General features: G+C 42.9%; 1 protein-coding gene and 1 long non-coding RNA gene across 4 annotated transcripts in view; one reads left to right on the plus strand and one right to left on the minus strand.

Moving 5' to 3' along the window:
* Positions 1–2,442, minus strand: part of LOC129149741 (uncharacterized) — a 41,614-nt gene extending 39,172 nt beyond the window's left edge. The window contains exon 1 of the long non-coding RNA XR_008556557.1: positions 2,335–2,442. This is a non-coding gene — a long non-coding RNA (uncharacterized LOC129149741). The remainder of the gene's footprint in view (positions 1–2,334) is intronic.
* The window catches only part of MICAL3 (microtubule associated monooxygenase, calponin and LIM domain containing 3), a 278,633-nt gene that overhangs the window by 101,785 nt on the left and 154,302 nt on the right, over positions 1–22,546 (plus strand). For all 3 annotated transcript variants that reach the window (XM_054718660.1, XM_054718658.1, XM_054718659.1), the window contains exons 2-11: positions 5,275–5,614; positions 8,508–8,715; positions 10,737–10,853; positions 11,241–11,342; positions 12,157–12,312; positions 13,298–13,398; positions 17,931–18,188; positions 18,544–18,659; positions 20,209–20,335; positions 22,443–22,539. In XM_054718660.1, coding sequence (XP_054574635.1) covers positions 5,351–5,614; positions 8,508–8,715; positions 10,737–10,853; positions 11,241–11,342; positions 12,157–12,312; positions 13,298–13,398; positions 17,931–18,188; positions 18,544–18,659; positions 20,209–20,335; positions 22,443–22,539 — 1,546 coding nt within the window. In that variant the 5' untranslated portion in view covers positions 5,275–5,350. The remainder of the gene's footprint in view (positions 1–5,274; positions 5,615–8,507; positions 8,716–10,736; positions 10,854–11,240; positions 11,343–12,156; positions 12,313–13,297; positions 13,399–17,930; positions 18,189–18,543; positions 18,660–20,208; positions 20,336–22,442; positions 22,540–22,546) is intronic.

A 22,546-nucleotide genomic window follows, 5' to 3' on the forward strand; every position in this document is an offset into this window, starting at 1 on the left:
CTTTCCTTATTGTATTTTGAGCTTTCTTCCTAGGTACCTAGTGAACATTACTTAAGGGCTATGAGAGAGATGAGAAGCTATTGGTACAGGAGCTGGGAAGGCGACAAGCAGTTTTATTCCTAGGTGATCTAATTCAGCTAGTCCATTGCTCCCCTGAGCAGAGGGCCTCAGTATCCCCATCCACAGATGATAGTGGCCTGAACAGCCCTTGTTTCAGAGACATAATATGAAGGAAACTCTATAATCTGAAGGCATTTATCATCTAAACTAGAGGCCCGGTGCATGAAATCTGTGCATTGGGGAGGGGGTCCCCTCAGCCCAGCCTGCACCCTCTCCAATCTGGGACCCCCTCGAGGGATGTCCAACTGCCTATCTAGACTGGCATTCGGACATCCCTCTCACAATCCTGGACCGCTGGCTCCTAATTGCTCACCTGCCTGCCTGCCTGGTCACCCCTAACTACCCACCCCCTGCCAGCCTGATCTCCCCTCACTGCCTCTGCGTGCTGGCCTGGTCGCCCCTAACTGCTCCCCGCTGCCGGCCATGTTGCCTCCAGCTGCCCCCTCCCTGCTGGCCTGGTCGCCCCCAACTGCCCCCCCCCCCCCGCCGAACTGGTCACCCCCAACTGCCCCCCCTGCTGGCCTGTTGCTCCTAACACCCCCCCCTGCCAGCCTGATTGCCCCTCACGCGCCCCCCCCCCCCCCCCGCCAGCCTGGTTGCCCCAAGCAGCCTGCTGTTCAGTTGTTTGGTCGTCCCTCATGGCCCCCCCCTGCTGGCCTGGTCGCCCCATGCAGCCTGCTTGTTCAGTCATTTGGTCATCCCTTGGGCCGGCCCTGGGCAGCGGGGGGGCTGAGGGGACTGGGCACCGCCATCTTGTGGCTGTGGGCACTGCTATCTTTGAGGGTGTGGCAGTCAATTAGCATATTCCCTCCTTATTGGCTGTGGGAACCGCCACCTTTGTGAGGGTGTGACAGTCAATTAGCATATTTCCTCTTTATTAGATGGGAGGATTCCCTCCCAGTGACATCCCAAAATATGCTTCCTGTATGCCTACTTCTAAGATCTATTTAGACAAGTCAGACTTCTGACTGAATGAGCTGGGAAAGAAGTGTTTAATAGATATCCTACCTAATAAAAGGGTAATATGCAAATAACCATCACTCCACTATGCCTACGATTGGGCCGGTGGGAGGCTGGGGGGCGGGACTTGGGGTGGCCTATCCAGCCGTTGAGAGGTGCGGGGGGGCGGGACTCCCGCGCCTCTCAACGGCCGGATCGGCCGCCGCTGAGGGGGGACCAATGGGGCTGGCGGGAGGCATGGTGGGAGCGGTGGCGGCGCCCAATCCCGTCCCTCAGCGTTCGCGGGTCGGAGCGGCGGCGCCCGGGTCCCTCCTATCACTGAGGGACCTGGGCGGTGGCAGCGCCCCAATCGCGGATGGCAGCGTGGGACCCAGCAGCTCCTGCCCCACGCTGCTGCTGCCGCTCCTGGGGTCCAAGCCCCCACCCTGAAAGAAGGCGGAAGGAAAACTGGTGCCAGTAGCCAGGTGGAGGAAGTTCTGTTGCATGATTCTTCATGCAAAGGGCCTCTAGTTTAAAATAAGATTCAAAGATTTTGCACATTGCCTGGTTTCATGGTGCAGTGGCTAGGGAGAAAATTGGCTGAACTCGACTCTGATTGTATACTCTTAAAGTATAATTCTTACTTTGTTGTTTTGTTTCTCTTTTCTTTTTCTATTTTTAAATATAATTCTCCCCTGTCCCTCAAATAACCACCCATCTATTCTAAGAGCTAGAGATTGAGTGTTCTCATAACCAGCCATGAGTCAGTGACAACCGATTTTTTGCTTCTGTTGTAAATAGAAACATAAACACTGCTCCTGCATGTACTTTATAGACAGCCTCTCCAGCACTTTCCTCCACTGCCAGAGGATGTGCACGACTTCTGAGTCAGCAGTCACCTGCCACGGGACAGAGCAGCATGCAGAATGTTGTCAGCTGGTAGAAATTGCACCGATATTTGGGATATAGCATACACTGGGGTGGTTCATGAAGAGCATGATCAAGATTTGACTTTCAGAAATGAGGGAGATAACAGGAATGGCCCTTCTGCAATTTTTCCCAGTTGCTCTAAGAGTGAATCAGAATGCCAGATGAGTCCCTGTGATAAATGAGACATCCGAGTCTGTAGATCTACAGAACAACTGTTCCACCCTGAGTGTCTTCCCACTGCTGTCATTTGGCTTGCAAAGTAGGAAAAGTGAGGCAGCCCGAGGGAATAACTCTAGTGTAGTCTTACCTTGGGTGCCTGTCACATTGTTCCAGGAACCAACTTACCTCTATTTATCTGTTGTCATTAGTGACCCGCAGGTCTAAGTCCCTTCAGCTGGGCACTTAATACTTGCCTGCCACTTGGAAGCAGGCCCTTGCTCAGCTGTCTGGGAGTTGTGGCCGAAACCTGTAAATTTCAAAGTGTGTTATATCAACAGAAGGGATAGGGGCCAGTTGTTAGTGGAGGTGTTCACCTGTGCTGGCATTTGATTTGGACTCTCTGTGGTGGTTAGCACTCTTTGGAAGTGAATATTTATTTCAGAGTGGGCGATAGCCAACCAGAAGGTGCTAGCCGACATAGGAGAATGCTTCTCTGCACAAAAGCATGAGACTCTTTTAGGGAAGTGTGAGCATAAAGTGGGCCTTAGGACGGGGAAGGGCTTTTGGAAGCACATATTGCAGGATCTTTAATGTGTTGGTTTTAGCAAGAAAATTATAGTACTGAGTGCTCCAATTCTGGGAAGGAGTGGAAGGTGGCTGCTGCTTAGGAACAACAACAACAACAACAAAATCATTTTCTTTCTTGACACAAGGCAGAAAGATTAGACCAGATATATGACAGCTTTCCAAACACTGTGACTGGTGGAGTTAAAGTTGGTGATGAACACAGGTAGGGTATGCAAAGTGACTTGCAGAGTGCTGTCTGTTTGCCAGAACAGCAAATAAAGCTACAGAAATATCCACAGAGAGGTCCCTTGACAGAGCAAACACTTTAGGACCGTTGTTTCTAGACCTTAGTTATGACCTGTCACCCTTCTGCCTTTGGATAAACACTTGGGTTTTTTCCCTGCCCCTACAGCCATCTTTTGACTATCATTTCTAAGATAGGTCTTGATTTGTAAGAAAAAGAATGGGCTCTTTATAGGAAATTTAAAATATTTCTCTTTCTGTTAAGGCTACCTAGAATAAACTTTTATTTAGGGGAAACTGGAGGTAAATTCCAGTTAATTCCACTCCTTACTGGATTCTTGGGCAGGTAGATATTGGCAGTTTCTTAGTAGTGTAGTTTTTATATCCAAAGCTAGGAGGGGTTATTGAGTAAGTGATATTATTTGGGAGGAGAGCCAAGTTACCATCTTTGACTTAGCCTCCACAGTACATGAAGAGAATGCATCTGTTGACATAGAAAACAAAGGGAAATGGCTGTTCCTTGTATTCAGTTATTAACTTTCACTCATGAAACTTAAGATACATTTTCAGTTGATTTGGTTAACCTAATGATATCACGGTGAGGTTTGGAGTGAAGTAGTATGTTACTTCTACTTCACAAAAGGGGATTCTATTCTTCAGAGGCCTACTCAATGTAAGAGCTTCAGGAGAGAACATGGATCTCTTCCCGTGTTCTCAGTCTGGAACTTGGTGCCTGTCTTCTGAGAATGGATTTCATTAGCACATACAGTTTGGTGGCTCCCACTATCCTTGGGTTGGTTCATTAACAATGGGTTACTCTACACCTGAACACAGTGGATCAACAACTCACTTCTTCCACCTGCCCCCATCTCCAACAGTAAATCCTCTTTAAAGCAGAGTTCCAGAGTAGTCCTGTTTTTCACACTGTGGTGAATGGAGATGCTCCTGTGGCGGACCATCATGGCTACAGCACCAGAAATGAGTCCTGTGACCATGAAGGTATTCTTGGCACCAAACTTGGAAAACTTCAGAATTAGAAGAGCGTCTTCTGCCTTGCCCTCCCTTCCTGTTCTTCCTGTGGATTGGTTTTGGTCTTTGGCCCTTTGCCTCCTTCCCCCCAATTATACTTCTAAAGAGCGATGATAAATAAAACATGGTACAAAAATTATGAAAAAGACCCAAGGGAGTGAGTGGATAAAGTAGGACCTAATGTACCATCTGTCATCTTAAAGCTTCTTCCCAGCAAACACAGGATGGTGTGTGTATGGATAGATGTTTTTGATAAGTGGAACATACAGACATCATCATTATTATTGTCAAATGTATCTGTGGGAAAGTGGAATGGCTATAAGATCTTCCCACCCTGCCATATACTATATGCAGTGGCAGGACTTTTTCGGTCTTTAAATCCCTGCTGACTTTGATACTTCTGAACTTTGTGCTTTTTCAACTGCTATGACACTGCCCTTTGGTTCTCTTCAGACCTCTTTTCCTGTGCCTCATAATCTTTTTCTAGCGAGCTCATCTATCTCTGCTAGCTCCTTACAAGTTTATGAGTCCCAGGTCTTATTTAAAGCCCATGGCTCTTCTCTTACCACAGACTCCCCTTGTGTTCAGCTATCACTGGTTCAACTACCACCTGTATGCTAATGATGCCTAAATCTAGGGCTGGGTCCCTAGCTACTCCCCAAGCTGCAGATTCATACCTACCTGCCTAGTGAGCACCTCCACAAAGGCAGCACAAACATATGAGGTCTACAAGGTAACTCACCACCCCACCCTCACAAATGAGTTCTTCTGTTTTTAATCCACTGGCCTGATGTCTTTCTTTCAGGAAACCTGGGGATCATTTTTGACTCTTTTACTTTAAGAGTCACTCACAAGCCTTCCTGTTTCACTTCTTTTCCCAGGTCCTACACTTCTTCCATGCCTGCTAACACTTATTTACCCTGAAAGACTCAGCTGTCACTTCTCACAGGTTCATCTTCAATGAGGACTCTCTCCCTATGACTTAGGTACTCTGCCTTAATGTTCCCAAATCCCTTGTGCCTCTCTCACTAAGGACACTTAGCATAGTACATTTAACATTTTGTTTATGAATCAGTCTCACCCACTAAACTGCAAATCCTTTGTTGTACTAATCTTTCTTTCCCCAATACCTCAGTGCCTGGAGTATAGAAGGTATACAATATACATTTGTTGAATGAATGACTAGAATGCTTAGGAATTCCATTGAAAAAGAGTTATGTCTCCTAGAAAATATTTGTAGATAAAATTTGGATTTGCTTACCATTTCTTTTTCTTTATTTTTGTTAGATTAATCTGACAGTGTCAAGTGGATCAACCGCCATCCCACTGCCCCCTTTGTCTGGTGTGCTTAGAGTGGGGAAGCATGGAGGAGAGTAAGAATGAGACAATGAATCAAGCACACACCCTCTTTGACCAGTTTGTGCAGGCTACCACCTGCAAGGGGACTCTTAAGGCCTTCCAAGAGCTCTGTGATCACCTGGAACTGAAGCCTAAGGACTATCGCTCCTTTTATCACAAGCTCAAGTCCAAGCTCAACTACTGGAAAGCCAAAGCCCTCTGGGCAAAGCTGGACAAACGGGGCAGCCACAAAGACTACAAAAAGGGAAAAGCATGTACTAACACCAAGGTAAGCTTTGGCTATTCTGAGGCCCTGGGGTCATTGACCTCAGGATTTAACCAGAAAGAAAAGATTTTGAGTAGGGGTAGGCCTTGAAAAAAGGATCAAGTAGAAGCTGACTGGGTGAAAAATAGGCCAAGTCAGCCATGATCTAATATAGGAGGTCAAACCTTATACCTTGTGAAGGTTTATTTGGCCATTATTTATGTTCATTTGACTGTTCCATGTGCCAAACTTTATTCTTATTTCATGTATTCATATTTTGAACACTCAGGGTTTCAACTATTTCAGAATAACTTTAATGGTGTAGCAACTTCTTTTGCTGAGGCTTTGTTTTGAATCTCACATTGATCAGCTGCCTCCTGCACACACACATACCCTGCCCCCCCCACTGGGGATCATGGATGCAGGTCATTTAGCAAAGAAGTAGCCGGGCCCTGTAAGCATCCTGTACAAACACGGCTTCATGGTGCTTGGCATATCAACTTTACAAAGTCATTGTTCTATACTCAGTAACTGGTAAAGGTATAGATGGTATCTGCCAACTTGGTAATTTGCCACAGGCTTCAGACCTCTTTTTATCCATATTTCAAAAGTATGTTTTCTTAAGCAAGGGCCTTGTGAACCAAATTATTTCCTTTGGCTTCTTCACAAAATTCAGAAACAGTGTTTTCATGAAAAAGGTAGACCTCGGCAAAGACCTGAGCTGTGCAAGAAAGGGTAGGTGTGAGGAAGTAGAGAAAGAACAATGCATTTCCTGCTTTCCTGCTTATATAAGAACACATCTTCTGGGAGAAAGCTAACACATAAACAAAGTTGCAAATGACTTCATGATTATGTCATTAATGCTCTTTCATGAGCTTTAATTTGCTTAGTGTAAGTACTTAGAGACCCATCCCCAGTGGATTTGCATATGGTTAAATTTTTTAAGTAGTTTTTTATAGATTTCAGAGAGGAAGGGAAAAGGAGAGAGAGAGATACAAACATCAGTGATGAAAGAGAATCATTGATTGGCTGCCTCCTGCACACCCACACTGGGGATCAAGACTGCAACCTTGGCATGTGCCCTGACTGGGAATAGAACCGTGACCTCCTGGTCCATAGGTCTATTCTCAACCACTGAGCCACGAACCGTGACCTCCTGGTCCATAGGTCTATTCTCAACCACTGAGCCACGCTGGCCAGCCCGTTTAGTTAGATATTTATCAGCAAAATTCAAGAAATTCAAAGTCATGACTTTAAGAGTGAGTTCTGGAGTTTTATTAAGTATAAAAGGAATTCAAAGCCAAAATATTGCATGTTCTCTGTTTTTTTTTCTTCTGCACATACAATGCAAAGTAGTTAAGTGTCCAGTCTCACCCTGAGTACTTCTGTAAAATATGGATTTTCATGATCATTTTCCTGGACTTTCAGTCTAAAGATATGATTTAAGAACTTTTTTCAGCCCTAGCTGGTTTTGCTCAGTGGATAGAGCGTCGGCCTGCGAACTGAAAGGTCCCAGGTTCAATTCCAGTCAAGGGCGCATGCCCAGGTTGTGGGCTCGATTTCCAGTAGGGGACTTGCAGGAGGCAGCTGATCCATGATTCTCTCTCATCATTGATGTTTCTATCTCTCTCTCCCTCTTCCTTTCTCTCTGAAATCAATATATATATATATAAAGAACTTTTTTCAGCACATAAAACTTTGGCTCTTGGATGTTACCTCCTGGGAATCATTTGAGTGAAAGAACCATTCCAGGACTCTAAGGTTGCAAGGACTATGTATTTAATAATCTGTGTCTTCTTGGACAGAAATCTGCTTGACTTAGAAACCTTCCAAAAGATCCTCTCCTGCCCAGCCAGTGTGGGTCAGTGGTTGAGTATCAACCTACGAACCAGGAGGTCATGGTTTGATTCCTGGTCAGGGCACATGCCCGGGTGGGGGGGGGGGATGCAGGAGGCAGCCAATCAATGATTCTCTCTCATCATTGATGTTTCTATCTCTCTCTCCCTCTCCCTTCCTCCCTAAAATCAATTCTATATAGTAAAATCCTAATATGCTAAGTGTCCGGCTGAACGGTCAGCCATTCAACCAATCAAAGAGTAATATACTAATGATATGCTAAGGCCGCTCAACCGCTTGCTATGCCGTGCACTGACCAACAGGGCAGATAGTCAACCAGTTGACCAGTTGCTTTGACATGCACTGACCACAGGGGGCAGACAGTTCACTGATTGACCAGTCGCTATGACATGCACTGACCACCAAGGGGCAGACGCTCCAACTGGTAGGTTAGCTTGTTGCTGGGGTCCTGCTGATTGGGACTGAGCGAGATGGGCCAGACATGCCCTGGAGCCCTCCTGCGGTCCCTCCCCTGATGGCCAACCTCCCACATCTCTCCCTGGTCCCGATTGTGCACTGGTGGCGTCCTTCAGCCCAGCCTGCACCCTCTTGCAATCCGGGATCCCTTGGGGGATGTCAGAGAGCCAGTTTTGGCCCCATCCCACAGGCCAGGCCTAGGGACCCAACTGGTGCATGAATTCGTGCACCGGGGCTTCTGGTAAAAATATATTTAAAAGCAAAAAAACAAAAGATCCTCTCCTGTTGATGAAAAATGAGATGTGATTTTCAATTGTTTGTTGAAACTATGACCCATTTAAGTATGTTCCAGATCTACAGGGTGAACATGTGCTAAGTTTGTATCCAGCACTGACAATTATGTCTTCTTTATTCATAGCTACCACTAGCTTTTCTTCAAACCATTGCAAATGTCCTGCTGTGACCCAGATTGGTTGGAAGTGGAGAGAATAGCCCTATTTTGGGGCTTTAGGGGATGATGGTTATGAGATCATGAAACTTTTCTAGAAATGTGAGCTTTCTCAAGAGATGCTTCCTTTGCCCTGAAAACAGCTGTGTTTTTCAGTGTCTCATCATTGGAGCTGGCCCCTGTGGTCTCCGCACAGCCATCGACTTATCCTTACTGGGAGCTAAGGTAGTTGTTATTGAGAAACGAGATGCCTTCTCCCGCAACAATGTCTTGCATCTCTGGCCGTTCACCATACATGATCTGCGAGGTTTGGGTGCCAAGAAATTCTATGGCAAGTTCTGTGCTGGAGCCATTGACCATATCAGTAAGTAAAACCAGTTCTTTTAGTATCTGTTGTATAGAAACACTCTGCTTGGAGTCAAAATACCTTCCATGTGTGGTTCTGTAACCTAGAATGATTTAACTACAAGGAATTTAGCTTAGGGATTTCTAAGTTAGGTCTTGGACTCTTATTTAGCACTTACAATGGTGGGATAGACATTGGGGCCAGGCTAGGAAATAAGATGACCAGTGAGGCCTTGACCAGACTCTGGTTATCCTTAGTCCAGTAGAAACAGAACAAAGCATGCCGTTTGTTGGAATGTGATATGAAAGATGCTGTACTAGTATAAGAACAAAATGCTGTGTGGACACAGGTCTGGGGAAACCACGGTTGTAGAAGAAACAGACTCCTAGTTTGGTGAATGGCAAGTTGATAATGCGAGTTCTTTGGTTAGATGATTCTCATGAGGTTTACAGCCTAGGGCAGTGATGGCGAACCTATGACACGCGTGTCAGCACTGACATGCGTAGCCATTTCTGATGACACGCAGCCGCATGCCGAGGATGAAACATTTGCTGCTCCTGAGGATGAAACATTTGCGAAATAATGTTTTTTCCTCAAAGTGACACACTACCCGAGTTATGCTCAGTTTTTTGGCGAAGTCTGACACACCGAGCTCAAAAGGTTGCCCATCACTGGCCTAGGGAGTTCTTGCTATACTCTTGTCATATTCAAGCTTTGAAGTAAATAGAAGTTAATGCAGACGGTGATTTTGTTTTCATGACTGTATGTGTTCATGAAAACAGTGTCTACATTATGAGGTTGAAGTGTGATCATTATTCCAGAGAAGACTTATCAAGGAACTTTTGTTCTGAGCTCCTTCAGATGTGTCCTGTAAATACAGTCAGCTATTAAACCTTTTGCTGTTTGAAGTGGCTGTGCCAGTTTACCAAACACTGGCCACAGCTGCCACATCCCCTAGGCAGAAGAAACACTCTGCCCACCTTTTGGGCTGAAATGTTTAAAGCATCTTGGAACCCAGTTGTTTACAAATATAAAATGTGTGCTAACATGGGATTTAATGAGTCGCTGCATGTGTGACTCTGAAGGAGTCAGGTTGTAAAACCTGGGGAAAATAATCACATGATCTAGAGGAGGATTTGCATGCACTCCTAGCACATTAGCCACAGGCTACATACAGGTAGGACTGGTTTTAAGAGAGGACCAGTGGTCATTCATTCAGTGGATTTATCTACCTTATGTGTGGCAGGATATGTCTTGGAGCTGTGTCCTACATCAGGGACTAGATTTTTATCTCGTGTGTCTGGCATCTGGCAGATACTCGCTGAATATTAACCATTTATACGCCATAAGTGTCTATAGATGCAAGCAGGAGACCTTTTTAATTAAATTCAAAATATCATGGCAGTTGACTGGTTAAATAAATAAATCTCACTGATAATGGAGCAAGATTTTCATTCATTTTGAACCTTCGTTTCTGCAACTATAGCCCAGTACTGGGCAGAGGAATGGTCAGAGACTACTAAGCTTGCATTGAAGTTCCCCTTCTCACCTTGCAAGCATCCGTGAAGATCAGTAAGGTAATAAGATGAAGGAGAACTGTCTGGAATCCCAGGAAGTAGTACAGCCCCCTTTGAATCTAACTGGAAAGCATACATGTGGGTGTACATCTTCTGGTAACTACCATGTCCTGTAAGTATTGTAGGTTCTGCTACATAATTGTGGCTCTCACTGAATCAGGAGAGCATGTAAAGGAGGGTCTCCTGTTGGCCACAATTTCATGTTAACTCAGAGCTTTCGCTTGTTTTAAATATCTCACCCAAGATGTGGGAGTGGGCTTGTGTGTCGCTCTAGAACATTTCTTGCCCTTAGTAAAGAAAGAAGCTTTGAACATGGCTTGGAAAATGCCTCCTGTTATAGGAAGCATTGAAAATCTGGATAAACTCTGCATAGATAGACAGGTAGAAACGTGAGCAGTGACTGCTAACTGGTATTCTTTTTTTCAATGTGCCCTAACTTGTGTTATCTTTTTGTTTACCCAGGTATCCGTCAGCTTCAACTAATACTTTTGAAAGTAGCATTGATCCTAGGAATTGAAATTCATGTCAATGTAGAATTCCAAGGACTCGTACACCCTCCTGAGGACCAAGAAAATGAACGTGAGTTGAATTGGAAAAGGGAGGAGTAGGCATCAAATGGGTGAGAAAAGATGAGATTAAAGCAGAAAACTATAGGAATCTGTGGGTTGTTTTCAGAACTAGTTAAAAAGGCTTTTCTGTTTGTATAGCCAGTATCTTTTGAGGAACTTTTGATTTAATGAGGAGGCCTTTGAGATAGAATTACACATTGCAGGCACTTGTGTTCATTATAGAAAATTGTATGGTGGGAATGTTCCTTTGTGAGGCGTCTTTCTTTCTGTGGTTTGTACCCTGTGCTTTTAAATTTACTGTTTTTGGTTTGGTGTCTGCCTACCTGGCTATCTTGAGATGTCTTAGATGTATGAATATGATCTGAATGACAACCTTCAATTTTACTTTGGTCTACAGGGATAGGTTGGCGGGCACTGGTGCACCCTAAAACCCATCCTGTGTCAGAATATGAATTTGAAGTGATCATTGGAGGGGATGGCCGTAGGAACACCTTGGAAGGTATTGGTCATTGTTCCTTTTCCTGGTTTATTGCCGAGTGAAGGGTGACTTTCTCCAAACCCTGGGATGAGAATTTGTGTCATCAGAGAGGATCTACATATATGTGCCACCTACTCTAATTTAATGGCAGCCTCAGCCTTCCCTAGCCAATTGGTACTTGGTTTACTTCTTACAGGGTACTCTTGTTAGGGTACTAAGAGACAAGCTATACTTTGAGCAGTTGGCACTACAGAATTAAATCTCAGTTTAATAAAAAGATGGCTTCCCTAAAAAAAAAAAAAAGAAAAGCCGAAACCGGTTTGGCTCAGTGGATAGAGCGTCGGTCTGCGGACTGAAAGGTCCCGGGTTCGATTCCGGTCAAGGACATGTACCTTGGTTGCGGGCACATCCCCAGTAGGGGGTGTGCAGGAGGCAGCTGATCGATGTTTCTCTCTCATTGATGTTTCTAACTGTCTATCCCTCTCTCTTCCTCTCTGTAAAAAAATCAATAAAATATATATTTTTTAAAAAAGATGGCTTCCCTTTTTAAAAAAAAAAAAAAAAGAAATTCCTAGTATTGAATAACATTCTGGTTAGTCAGATTTCAAATTTTTTGTTAGTGTGTAGGAGACTTTGACTTCTTTTCTGGATTGTTATAGTCTTTGATGGGTAAACACCTTATTTTCAGGTTGAGAAGAGCTGCCCTAAAATTTTTCCATTGATTTTTATCATCTATGTTCCCAAATGTCATCATCAATACCTCCTTCCTGTTTGAAGTGATATTCCTTCCTCTCTAGCCAACTGCTGCCACATCTGAAAATTTCTTTCCCTCCAGGATTTCGTCGGAAAGAATTTAGAGGCAAACTGGCCATTGCCATTACAGCAAATTTTATCAACCGAAATACAACAGCAGAAGCCAAAGTGGAAGAGATCAGTGGAGTGGCTTTCATATTTAACCAAAAATTTTTCCAGGAGCTCAGGGAAGCTACAGGTTGGTATCAGTGCCTTGAAAGGAATAAGGATAGAAGTTTAAATAACTACTTGTGGCTTTCTCTAGGATAGTTTGGTGGGGTGGTTGATCGTTGGTGTTACTGTGTCATTTACCCATTGCTCTTTCCTCACTCCCATGCTTTGTTCTGCATGTAATGCTTTCCATATCACTGATTGCTATTCTAATGTTGTTTATCCTCATCACAGGGACTGGGATACTCTGGATTGGGTTTTCACTGTATTTGTGTGTTTGTTTTTAAGTGTTCGTGCTGTCTTCTACCAACTCTTCTCCTACCCCTTCCTCTGCACTGTGGCTCTAGGAGATGGTGTTTAATGCGGTAACCTGTTGGCTGGTGGTTCTCTGGTTTACTGAGAACCTGACGTAGGCACTGAGTGTACTACTTTGTCTTGAAGTAAACCACATGCTAGATAGGAATGAGATTTTTATACGATAGCTTTTGAATAGATTAACTTAGATGTTTCGACGCAACAAAAATGTACAGCAGATTCTAATTCTCTGTTTTCTAGAACATGATTTCTTTCCATTACATCTATTTTTTTTTTAGATTAATTGAAATTAAAAGCCAATAGTTCACTCTGTGCTTCCAGGCATCCAGTTGTCTGTCCTGTTCTAGGAGAGTCTCCCAGTTGCCTTGATGACTATAAAAGAGGCTTAGCCTGATAACTAACCCAGACCATCTTACTAAGGGTTAATCTTTCTTTTTCTTTCAATCTTTATATATTTCTGCTTACTATTGATCATTGTTTTTAGGATAAATTAGAGTGTCAAGTTAACAGAGCAGTACAAGGATAAACAAAGTTCCCCCTCTTTTTATGAACTGAATGTTCAGGAAGTGAGAATCTGGGCTCAGACATCTATTTTACTTTCTCTTTCCCTGCCTGGAGTTTTACAACCCTGGTCTCTGTAGACCCGTGTACAATCTCTCTGGCTGCCCTAATATACCTTCAACATTTTTGTTTTGCAGGTATCGATTTGGAGAACATCGTCTACTACAAAGATGACACACACTATTTTGTTATGACAGCCAAAAAGCAGAGCCTACTGGACAAAGGGGTGATACTGCATGTAAGTGATAAATTTCTTTTAAACCTCTTTTTATATTGTACTGGTTAGTATGATCACCAAGAGAAAAAATTTTATTGTCAGATGAGTTTTCCTGCAAGGAAATGAAAACTAGCCCCTAACTCATCTCCTGGTAACATGTACTCTAATGTTTTTTAGTTAAACTTAAAAAAATACTGTTTATTATGGAAATTTTCTAATATAAACAAAAGTAGAGAAGATCATCTGATGAGCCCCCATGTGCCCATTATCTGGCTTTCAGAATTATCAACACATGACCAATACTGTTTCACTAGAGGCCTGGTGCATGAAATTCATGCACTGGAGGGGGTGTCCCTCAGCTCAGCCTGTACCCTCTCCAATCTTGGACATCCCTGGGACCCCTTGGGGGATGTCCAACTGCCGGTTTGGGCCAGATCCTGCATTTGGGCCCGATCCCACAGGGCAGTCGGACATCCTTCTCACAATCCGGAATCCGGGACTGCTGGTTCCCAACCGCTCGCCGCCTGCCTGCCTGATTGCCCCTAACCGCTTCTGCCTTCCAGCCTGACACCCCTAACTGCTCCCCTGCTGGCCTGATTGATGCCTAACTGCTCCCCTGCTGGCCCCATCTCCCCCAACTGCCCTCCCCTGCCGGCCCAATCGCCCCCAACTGCCCTCCCCTCCTGGCCTGATGGCCCCCAACTGCCCTCCCCTGCTGGCCCGATGGCCCCCAACTGCCCTCCCTGGCCTGGTCACCCCCAACTGCCCTCCCCTGCCAGCCATCTTGTGGCGACGTCACGCGACACCACCTAGGCTTTTATTATATAGGATTAGTACCCAACTCACTCCCCATTCTTGCAATTGGGTTGTTCCAAAGCAAATCTCAGATAATTCAGGAATAAATATTCAGTTTAATTTTAGGTGATTTGATTTGTGGTTCTAGAAAATGACATTCCTTAAGATGATGATCTGAATAAGAAATCAGAAAACCACAGGGTAGAGGGTTCCTTAAGGAGAATTTCTTAAGTCTGATTTGGTCTCAATGTGAGAATTACTGTCCCCACATGTGCAATTCCCACCACACACTCATGGCTGAATTTCAGGGTGTCCTCTGTCTGTGCAGGATACTAATGAATCTGGTCACTTTAATGTGAAGTATACTTTAGCCTTATCTGAGAGCAGTAGTAGGGGTGAGCATATGAACATGTACCTGTAGCACAGCCTCTTTCCACTTGTTAACTTGTATCTGCTTCTCAGCCTTGTGGTCCTTTATGTCTATAAGGAGAAACAGGACCAAGCAGTGTGTGCAGCCCATTCTGCCAAGAGCATAAACAAGATGTATTTGAATGTTTTATCAATAAGAAATAGGCAGTGTGCCCATTGGTATCAGTGGAAATTATGCAGGAACGATCTGGAATGCCAATACTCTGATTTACTTTTCCTTATTGTTCATTTATTTTTTTTAGAGGGCAAGAGCCATCCCTTGTGTGTGTGCTGCCAAATACTAAGTTCATTCTGACCACTTACTTCATGGTGAACAAACTGTTTCAAGGGCCATCTTGAGTATTTGTGTTTTGGCTTTTAACATCTTGTAGTGGTAGCTGAAAGTACCATCAGGGGCACTTGGAAACCATAGGCCCCACTTTAGGAGAATAAAGATTTGGCTCAGTATGCCAGGAACCTCCAAAATAGAAAAGTAGTTTTTCAGCCCGTTATGTGGAAAATCCCTTTTCTCTCATTTTTGTTTTTCTTCGTTGGGGGTTCTATAGAGCCTTTCCGAATCTTATTATTAATTTTAAACTTCTGTGCCATTTTGAATATATTTCTTCCCACTCCCCTGGACTGCTACTGCCCCTACCTCCAAAACCTTTTGGCACTGAAGCTTTGCGCTCTTTAGGGCTTGTGGAGTTATGCAAGTTAAGTGTTTCATGTGGTCCCAGTTGCCAAAAGCTATTTGCTACCCAGAAGGTAATAATTGCTGATAGTAACATAAACTATAAAGTGCTTTTTTAGTTTACCAGCACTATCACATAAGTTATTTTATTTAGTATTCAGAATAACTGACGGGGATTGGACAGTATCAAAGAAGCAGTAATTTGCTCCAAGTACATGGAAAAGCCAGCACTAGGCAGCAAGGCCTGGTCTCTTTTAGAAACAGCCTCCCTCCTCACTCCCCCCCGCGCTTTTTTTTTTTTAATTCTTTATTGACTAAGGTACTAAATATGTGTCCTTATCCCCCCTTGGCCCCATTTCCACCCCCCTGCTCATGCCCTCACTCCCCTAGTGTCTGTGTCCATTGGTTAGGCTTATATGCATGCATACAAGTCCTTTGGTTGATCTCTCCTCCTTCCCCCAACCCTCCCCTGCCTTCCCTCTGAGGTTTGATGGTCTGATCGTTGCTTCTCTTTCTCTAGATCTGTTTTTGTTCATCAGTTTATGTTGTTGGTGATATTTATCTTTCTCTGACTGACTTATTTCACTTAGCAGAATGCTCTCCAGTTCCATCCATGCTGTTGGAAATGGAAGGAGATCCTTCCTTTTTACGGCAGCATAGTATTCCATTGTGTAGATGTACCACAGTTTTTAATCCACTCATCTGCTGGTGGGCACTTAGGCTGTTTCCAAATCTTAGCTATTGTAAATTGTGCTGCTATGAACATAGGGGTGCATATATCCTTTCTGATTGGTGTTTCTAGTTTCTTGGGATATATTCCCAGGAGTGGGATTACTGGGTCAAATGGGAGTTCCATTTTCAGTTTTTTGAGGAAACGCCATACTGTTCTCCACAGTGGCTGCACCAGTCTGCATTCCCACCAGCAGTGCACGAGGGCTCCTTTTTCTCCGCATCCTCGCCAGCACTTGTCACTTGTTGATGGTACCTCATTGTCGTTTTGATTTACATCTCTCAGATGATTAGTGACTTTGAGCATGTATTCATATGGCTCTTGGCCTTCCTTATGTCCTCTTTCGAAAACTATCTATTTAGGTCCATTGCCCATTTTTTGATTGGGTCGTTTATCTTCTTTTCATTAAGTGGTATGAGTTCCCTGTAAACATTGAAGATTAAACCCTTATCAGATATAACATCGGCAAATATGTTCTCCCATGCAGTGGGCTTTCTTGTTGTTTTGTTGATGGTTTCTTTTGCTGTACAAAAGCTTTTTATTTTGATGTAGTCCCATTTGTTTATTTTCTCTTCAGTTTCCATTGCCCTAAGAGCTGTATCGATGAAGATATTGCTTTGGCATATGTCTGAGATTTTGCTGCCTGTGGATTCCTCTAAGATTTTTATGGTTTCCCGTCTTACTTTTAAGTCCTTTATCCATTTTGAGTTTTATTTTTTTTTGCATGTATCCGTCTAATTTTCCCAACGCCATTTATTGAAGAGACTGCTTTGACTCCATTGTATTTTCTTGCCTCTTTTGTCAAATGTTAATTGAGCATAGTGGTTTGGGTGAATTTCTGGGTTCTCTATTCTATTCCATTTGTCTAAATGTCTGTTCTTGTGCCGGTACCAGGATGTTTTGAGAACAGTGGCTTTGTGATACAGTTTGATATCTGATATTGAGATCCCTCCTACTTTGTTCTTCTTTCTCAGGATTGCTGCAGCTACTTGGGGTCTTTTTTTATTCCAGATGAATTTTTGGAAAGTTCGTTCTAGGTCTGTGAAATCTGCCGTTGATATTTTAATAGGTATTGCATTGAATCTGTAGATTGCTGTGGGTAGTATGGACATTTTAATGATGTTAATTCTACCAATCCATGAACACGGTATGTTCTTCCATCTGTTTATGTCTTCCTCTATCTCTTTTTTTCAGTGTCCTGTAGTTTTCTGAGTACAGGTCTTTTACCTCCGTTAAGTTTTTTTCTGAGTACAGGTCTTTTACCTCCTTTAAGTACAGGTCTTTTACCTCCGTTCCTAGGTATCTTTATATTTTTATTGTAATAATAAATGGGATTGTTATTTTCATCGCTCTTTCTGTAAGTTCACTATTGGTGTATAAAAATGCCATAGATTTCTGGGCATTAATTTTGTATCCTACTACATTGCCTAATTCATTTATTAAGTCTAATAGTTTTTTTATGGAATCTTTAGGGTTTTCTATGTACAGTATCATGTCATCTGCAAATAATGACAGTTTTACTTCTTCTTTTCCAGTTTGGATGCCTTTTATTTCTTCTTCTTGTCTAATCGCTATGGCTAGCACTTCCAGTACTATGTCGAACAGGAGTGGTGAAAAGTGGGCATCCCTGTCTTATTTCTGTTCTTTAGGAGAAATGGTTTTAGTTTTTGCCCATTGAGCATGATGTTGGCTGTAGGTTTGTCATATAAGGCTTTTATTATGTTGAAGTATGATCCCTGTATTCCCACTTAGCCTTCCCCTTTTTCTTTTTAATATATGTATAAGACTTATTTTGGAATATGAAATCACTTTAGGGGAATGGGAAAAGCGGTGAAAAACTTGGTTATGTCCTATATGTGTAGTGTGGCTTGAGCTAGCTAGACTTGTACCTAGACTTTTCCACCGAGCTTCTTCCCTCTCTGGAGCTAGGACTATGCCGACACAGAGCTCTTGCTTTCCCGGGAGAATGTGGACCAAGAGGCTCTGCTGAACTATGCCAGGGAAGCAGCAGACTTCTCCACCCAGCAGCAGCTACCATCTCTGGATTTTGCCATCAATCACTATGGGCAGCCCGATGTGGCCATGTTCGACTTCACTTGTATGTATGCCTCTGAGAATGCTGCCTTGGTGCGAGAGCAGAATGGACACCAGTTACTAGTGGCTCTGGTTGGGGACAGCCTCCTGGAGGTGAGTATTAAGAATGATGGCACGTAATAGTAGTTGCAAACAAACCTAGGTGCTTTGATTGTGGAGTGAGTGTCTACAACATTATACCACATAGGTGAATTCCCTGTAGGAGTTATATTTCCTGATATAGGGAAGCATCACAGGCCACGGGGAATCCAGACTTGCTAAGTAGCAATGGAAATCCTGCAACATCCTTGACTTGCCCTTCTACCAGTTTGTGAAGCAGAGAAGTCCAGTATCTGAACAGTTGCCAAAGACTACTTTCAATAGCAATCTCTTTCTTAGTTCCTTAGTTTAGTTTCTCTCTTTTAAAATATAAATTATTTTAATTATTTGTTTTATATCTCCTTGATAGCCTTTCTGGCCAATGGGAACAGGAATTGCCCGGGGCTTTCTAGCTGCTATGGACTCCGCCTGGATGGTACGAAGTTGGTCTCTAGGAACAAGTCCCTTAGAAGTCCTGGCAGAGAGGTAATGGGAAGTAACCAGGGGTTCCTTTTGTGAGAAAAAACTGGGAGTGGTGAGTGGTTTGCTCTTAAGACAGAACACAAGTTCATTCTTCTATCTCTCTTCCTGTTTTAATTAAAGATGTTTTCTTATTCAAGAGAGGAAAGGCAAGATATTTATTCAAGAAATTGTAAAATGTAAAGATTATCTAAGTGTTTTTCTCTTATCCCTGTCCAAACTTAATTTGTTGCAGACTAATGGTATCAGAATCTTTGTATATCATCGAAGGATGGTATCTGTGTCCTTTATGACAGTCACATAAATGAATACATAAAAATAGTACATTAAATCCTCTTGTTCTTAAACTAGAAAGATGTAAACTAATGAAATCAATGTGGTAATAGTGATACAGAATTTTTGGACTGGAACCTGGATTCTTTGTCTGCTGGAATCGAAGAATGAATCCACGTCAGAAAGTGGTATAGCAAAGGTGGAGATTTATTGAAGAACAAGTACAGACTCCCACATGGGAAGAGGGAAAGAGTCCCACAGAATGGACTCCCACTGAGTTCCTTTTCCCTATGGCTTATAAAGGCTGCAGATCCTGGTGCCTTGATATCCCCTCTGATTGGTCACTATTCCCTGAGACTGGTTACTATAGTAACTCCTGGGCTCAAAGCTTGTGAGGTTCTCCCTTCCTTCCTTATTGTTTTTCCATTCCCTTTGGGCTTTCTTCTCCCTCTGAATGAAGGGCTTCCTTCTCTTTATTTTGTAAATATAGGCCTTTTGCTGTTCCCAGCTCCCTCATTCTATGGAAATGTACCTGTTGCAGCTTTCCAGCTCCCCTATTCTATGGAACTATACCTTCTGCTGCTCTGCAGCCTGTTGTTTTCCTCCATGGTCCCCTTAATTTCCAAAATTTCTGAAATTCCCTAAACCTCCCCTAAAATTCCTGTTTCAATGGGGACATACTCAAAGAAAAGATGAGATTAAAAGTGACTTTGATTTCAAAGGAAAATACCAAACTGCTTGTAAACATTTCTCAAGTTTTCAAATGTCAGATATTTTGAAGCAGATTATTTCAAATAAGGTAAGAATCCTGGGATTTGCTGATAAAGAACAAATACCTTAACCTGAAAAACTAGAGAAACAAGATTTCCTGGATGAAATTGGTGGTTGATGTCATTTTTAAGTCTGTTACTTAAGGCACTCTGGGTAATTAGATGACAAGTTCTTTTTTCATCTGTGATTTTCTTACATATTAAATATTGGCATACTTGAAGAAACAAAACAGTAAATTACTTGCCTTTTAAATTAAGGTCAAACGTTTTGATCTCTGCCCACAGCAATGTCTTTGCTGTTCTCGTTGACCCTTAACCAGGCATGTGGAATCACTGAGCTGGTGGGAATGGGAAGCAAGAGCTGATGTAGGATTGGAGGAAACCAGTCAAGGATGAAGATTTATCATCCTTCAGATAATTTGGGGATTGTCAAAAAATAGAAATATTCTCAAAGGAGAAGGAGATATTCGTGGTGCTTGTTATGCCCTGAGTATATTGCTGTGTTATTGCAGGGAAAGCATTTATAGGTTGCTGCCTCAGACAACCCCCGAGAATGTGAGTAAAAACTTCAGCCAATACAGCATAGACCCTGTCACCAGATATCCCAATATTAACATCAACTTTCTCCGGCCAACCCAGGTAAGTGTCTTCTAGTCAGTGATCTATATCTGGGTCCTTTGAAATTTGCCTATTAATAACAAACATATAAACAACCTTTCCCTCGAGTAGGTTCAAGTAGATGTCTCTCTGAGTTGGTTGAAGTAGATATTATTTCCAATCAACAAATTGAGCAGCTAAGGCAGAGAGTTGTTGAATAATTTGCCAGAAGATCAAACGTGACAAAAATGATGGGTCCAGGGCTTTATCCCAGGTCTCCTGATTCACATTGTATCTTGTAGGGAAAGAGCACTTGTTCACTAGTTAGGAAATGTGACTTCCACTTGCATTATCACCAACAGTCTCTTGTAACTTGGACTGGTTATTTCACTTTCTCTGAACCTCAGTTTCTTTATTTGTAAAGTGAAGGTGATCATCCCTGCTACTCACAAACAGGATCATTGTGAGGACAACTGAGATTATTCACTGGAAAGAACTTTAAAAGATAAGACACTCACTATAATTAAAAGTTATTGTTGGTCATTTTTGTACTGAGTTATTTCTCAGAATATCTAAAGCCTTATAATTACATTAAGAATGACATAGTTTAGACAGACGTTATGATAATTTACAAAGCACAATTATCCCAAAGAGCCCATCAGTTTTTAGAAAATATTCTGTTCAACATATTTGCCAGTGTTCTAGTGTAATTGTTTATTCACTTTCTACCTGAAGTTGACACCTTTAGGCCTTCTATACTGATGTGTGGTAAGTCTATAAGACATCCATGAAACCTACTAATAGAGAGCAGCACTAGTGGTCCAACATACCCAACAAAACAAGTGCATAACAACACCAAAAAACATATAATAGGCTTTATTCATAATATGCAGAAACAACCTCAACATCCATAAGCAAGCAGTAGAATGAATAAATATATTGTGGTATATTTTACAATAGAACATGTACAGCCATGAGAAAGACTGAACTATTTGCTACATTCAACATGAATGAATCTCAGAGTCATTAACAGTGTGCAAAAAAAAATCCACATACAAAAGAACATGTACTTTATAATTTCATTTACATAAAGTTCAAAAACAAGCAAAATTAATCCTTGGTGATAGAAATCAGAATAGTGGTTACCTTTGGGATCAGAATACTGACTGCAAGCCTGGAGATGTTGTAAAGTTTGATCTGGGTTGTTATATGGGTACTCGAGGCCAGGTGCACAAATTCGTGCACCAGCGGGGTCCCTTGGCCTGGCCTGAGGGATGGGGCCGAAACCAGCTCTCCCAACATCCCCAGAGGGGTCCTGGATTGTGAGATGGCGCAGGCCAGGCTGAGGGACCCCACCGGTGCACGATCGGGGCCAGGGGAGGAACGGGGGAGGGCTCCAGGGCCTGTCTTGCTCAGTCCTGATTGGCCGGACCCCAGCAGCAGGCTAACCTACCAGTTGGAGCGTCTGCCCCCTGGTGGTCAGTGTACGTCATAGCAAGTGGTTGGCCAGTCAACTGTCTGCCCCATGGTGGTCAGTGCATGACATCGCAAGCGGTTGAGCTGACTTAGCATATCATTAGCATATTATGCTTTGATTGGTTGAACGGATGACTGGACACTTAGCATATTAGGCTTTTATTATATAGGACATTTATTTACAAAAATGCATCATTTTACTATATGTATTATCAATTAAAAAGTAGATTTTGCCCGCCAGTGTGGCTCAGTGGTTGAGCATAGACCTATGAACCAGGAGGTCACAGTTCAGTTCCAGGTCAGGGCACATTCCAAGATTGTAGGCTTTATCCCCAGTAGGGGGCATGCAGCAGGCAGCTGATCAATGATTCTGTCTCATCATTGATGTTTGTCTCTCCTGCCTTCCTCTCTGAAATCAATAAAAAAAAACTTTAAAGTAATTTTTTTTCAAAATAGGTCCAACAGAGACTATCAGAAGGACTTCTATAGCTGAGTAGTGAATTTTTAGCACAACTTATGTATTTATTTATATGTAACCTAGGTCATCATCATAACTTCTGTCTAAACTTTGCCCAGTCTGCTATCACATTCTTTCATCTGTCATTCTCTTCTCAGGTGGGAATTTGTTACTTGTTTCATTTTCCTTCTTTACAACTTGTTACGTTTCCGCCAGGTGCGCCATTTATATGATACCGGAGAAACAGAAGACATTCATTTGGAAATGGAGAACCTGGTGAATTCCCAAACTGCCCCAAAGCTGACTCGCAATGGTGAGTT

The sequence above is a fragment of the Eptesicus fuscus genome, chromosome 7, assembly GCF_027574615.1.
Source record: "Eptesicus fuscus isolate TK198812 chromosome 7, DD_ASM_mEF_20220401, whole genome shotgun sequence".
Taxonomy (NCBI): Eukaryota; Metazoa; Chordata; class Mammalia; order Chiroptera; family Vespertilionidae; genus Eptesicus; species Eptesicus fuscus.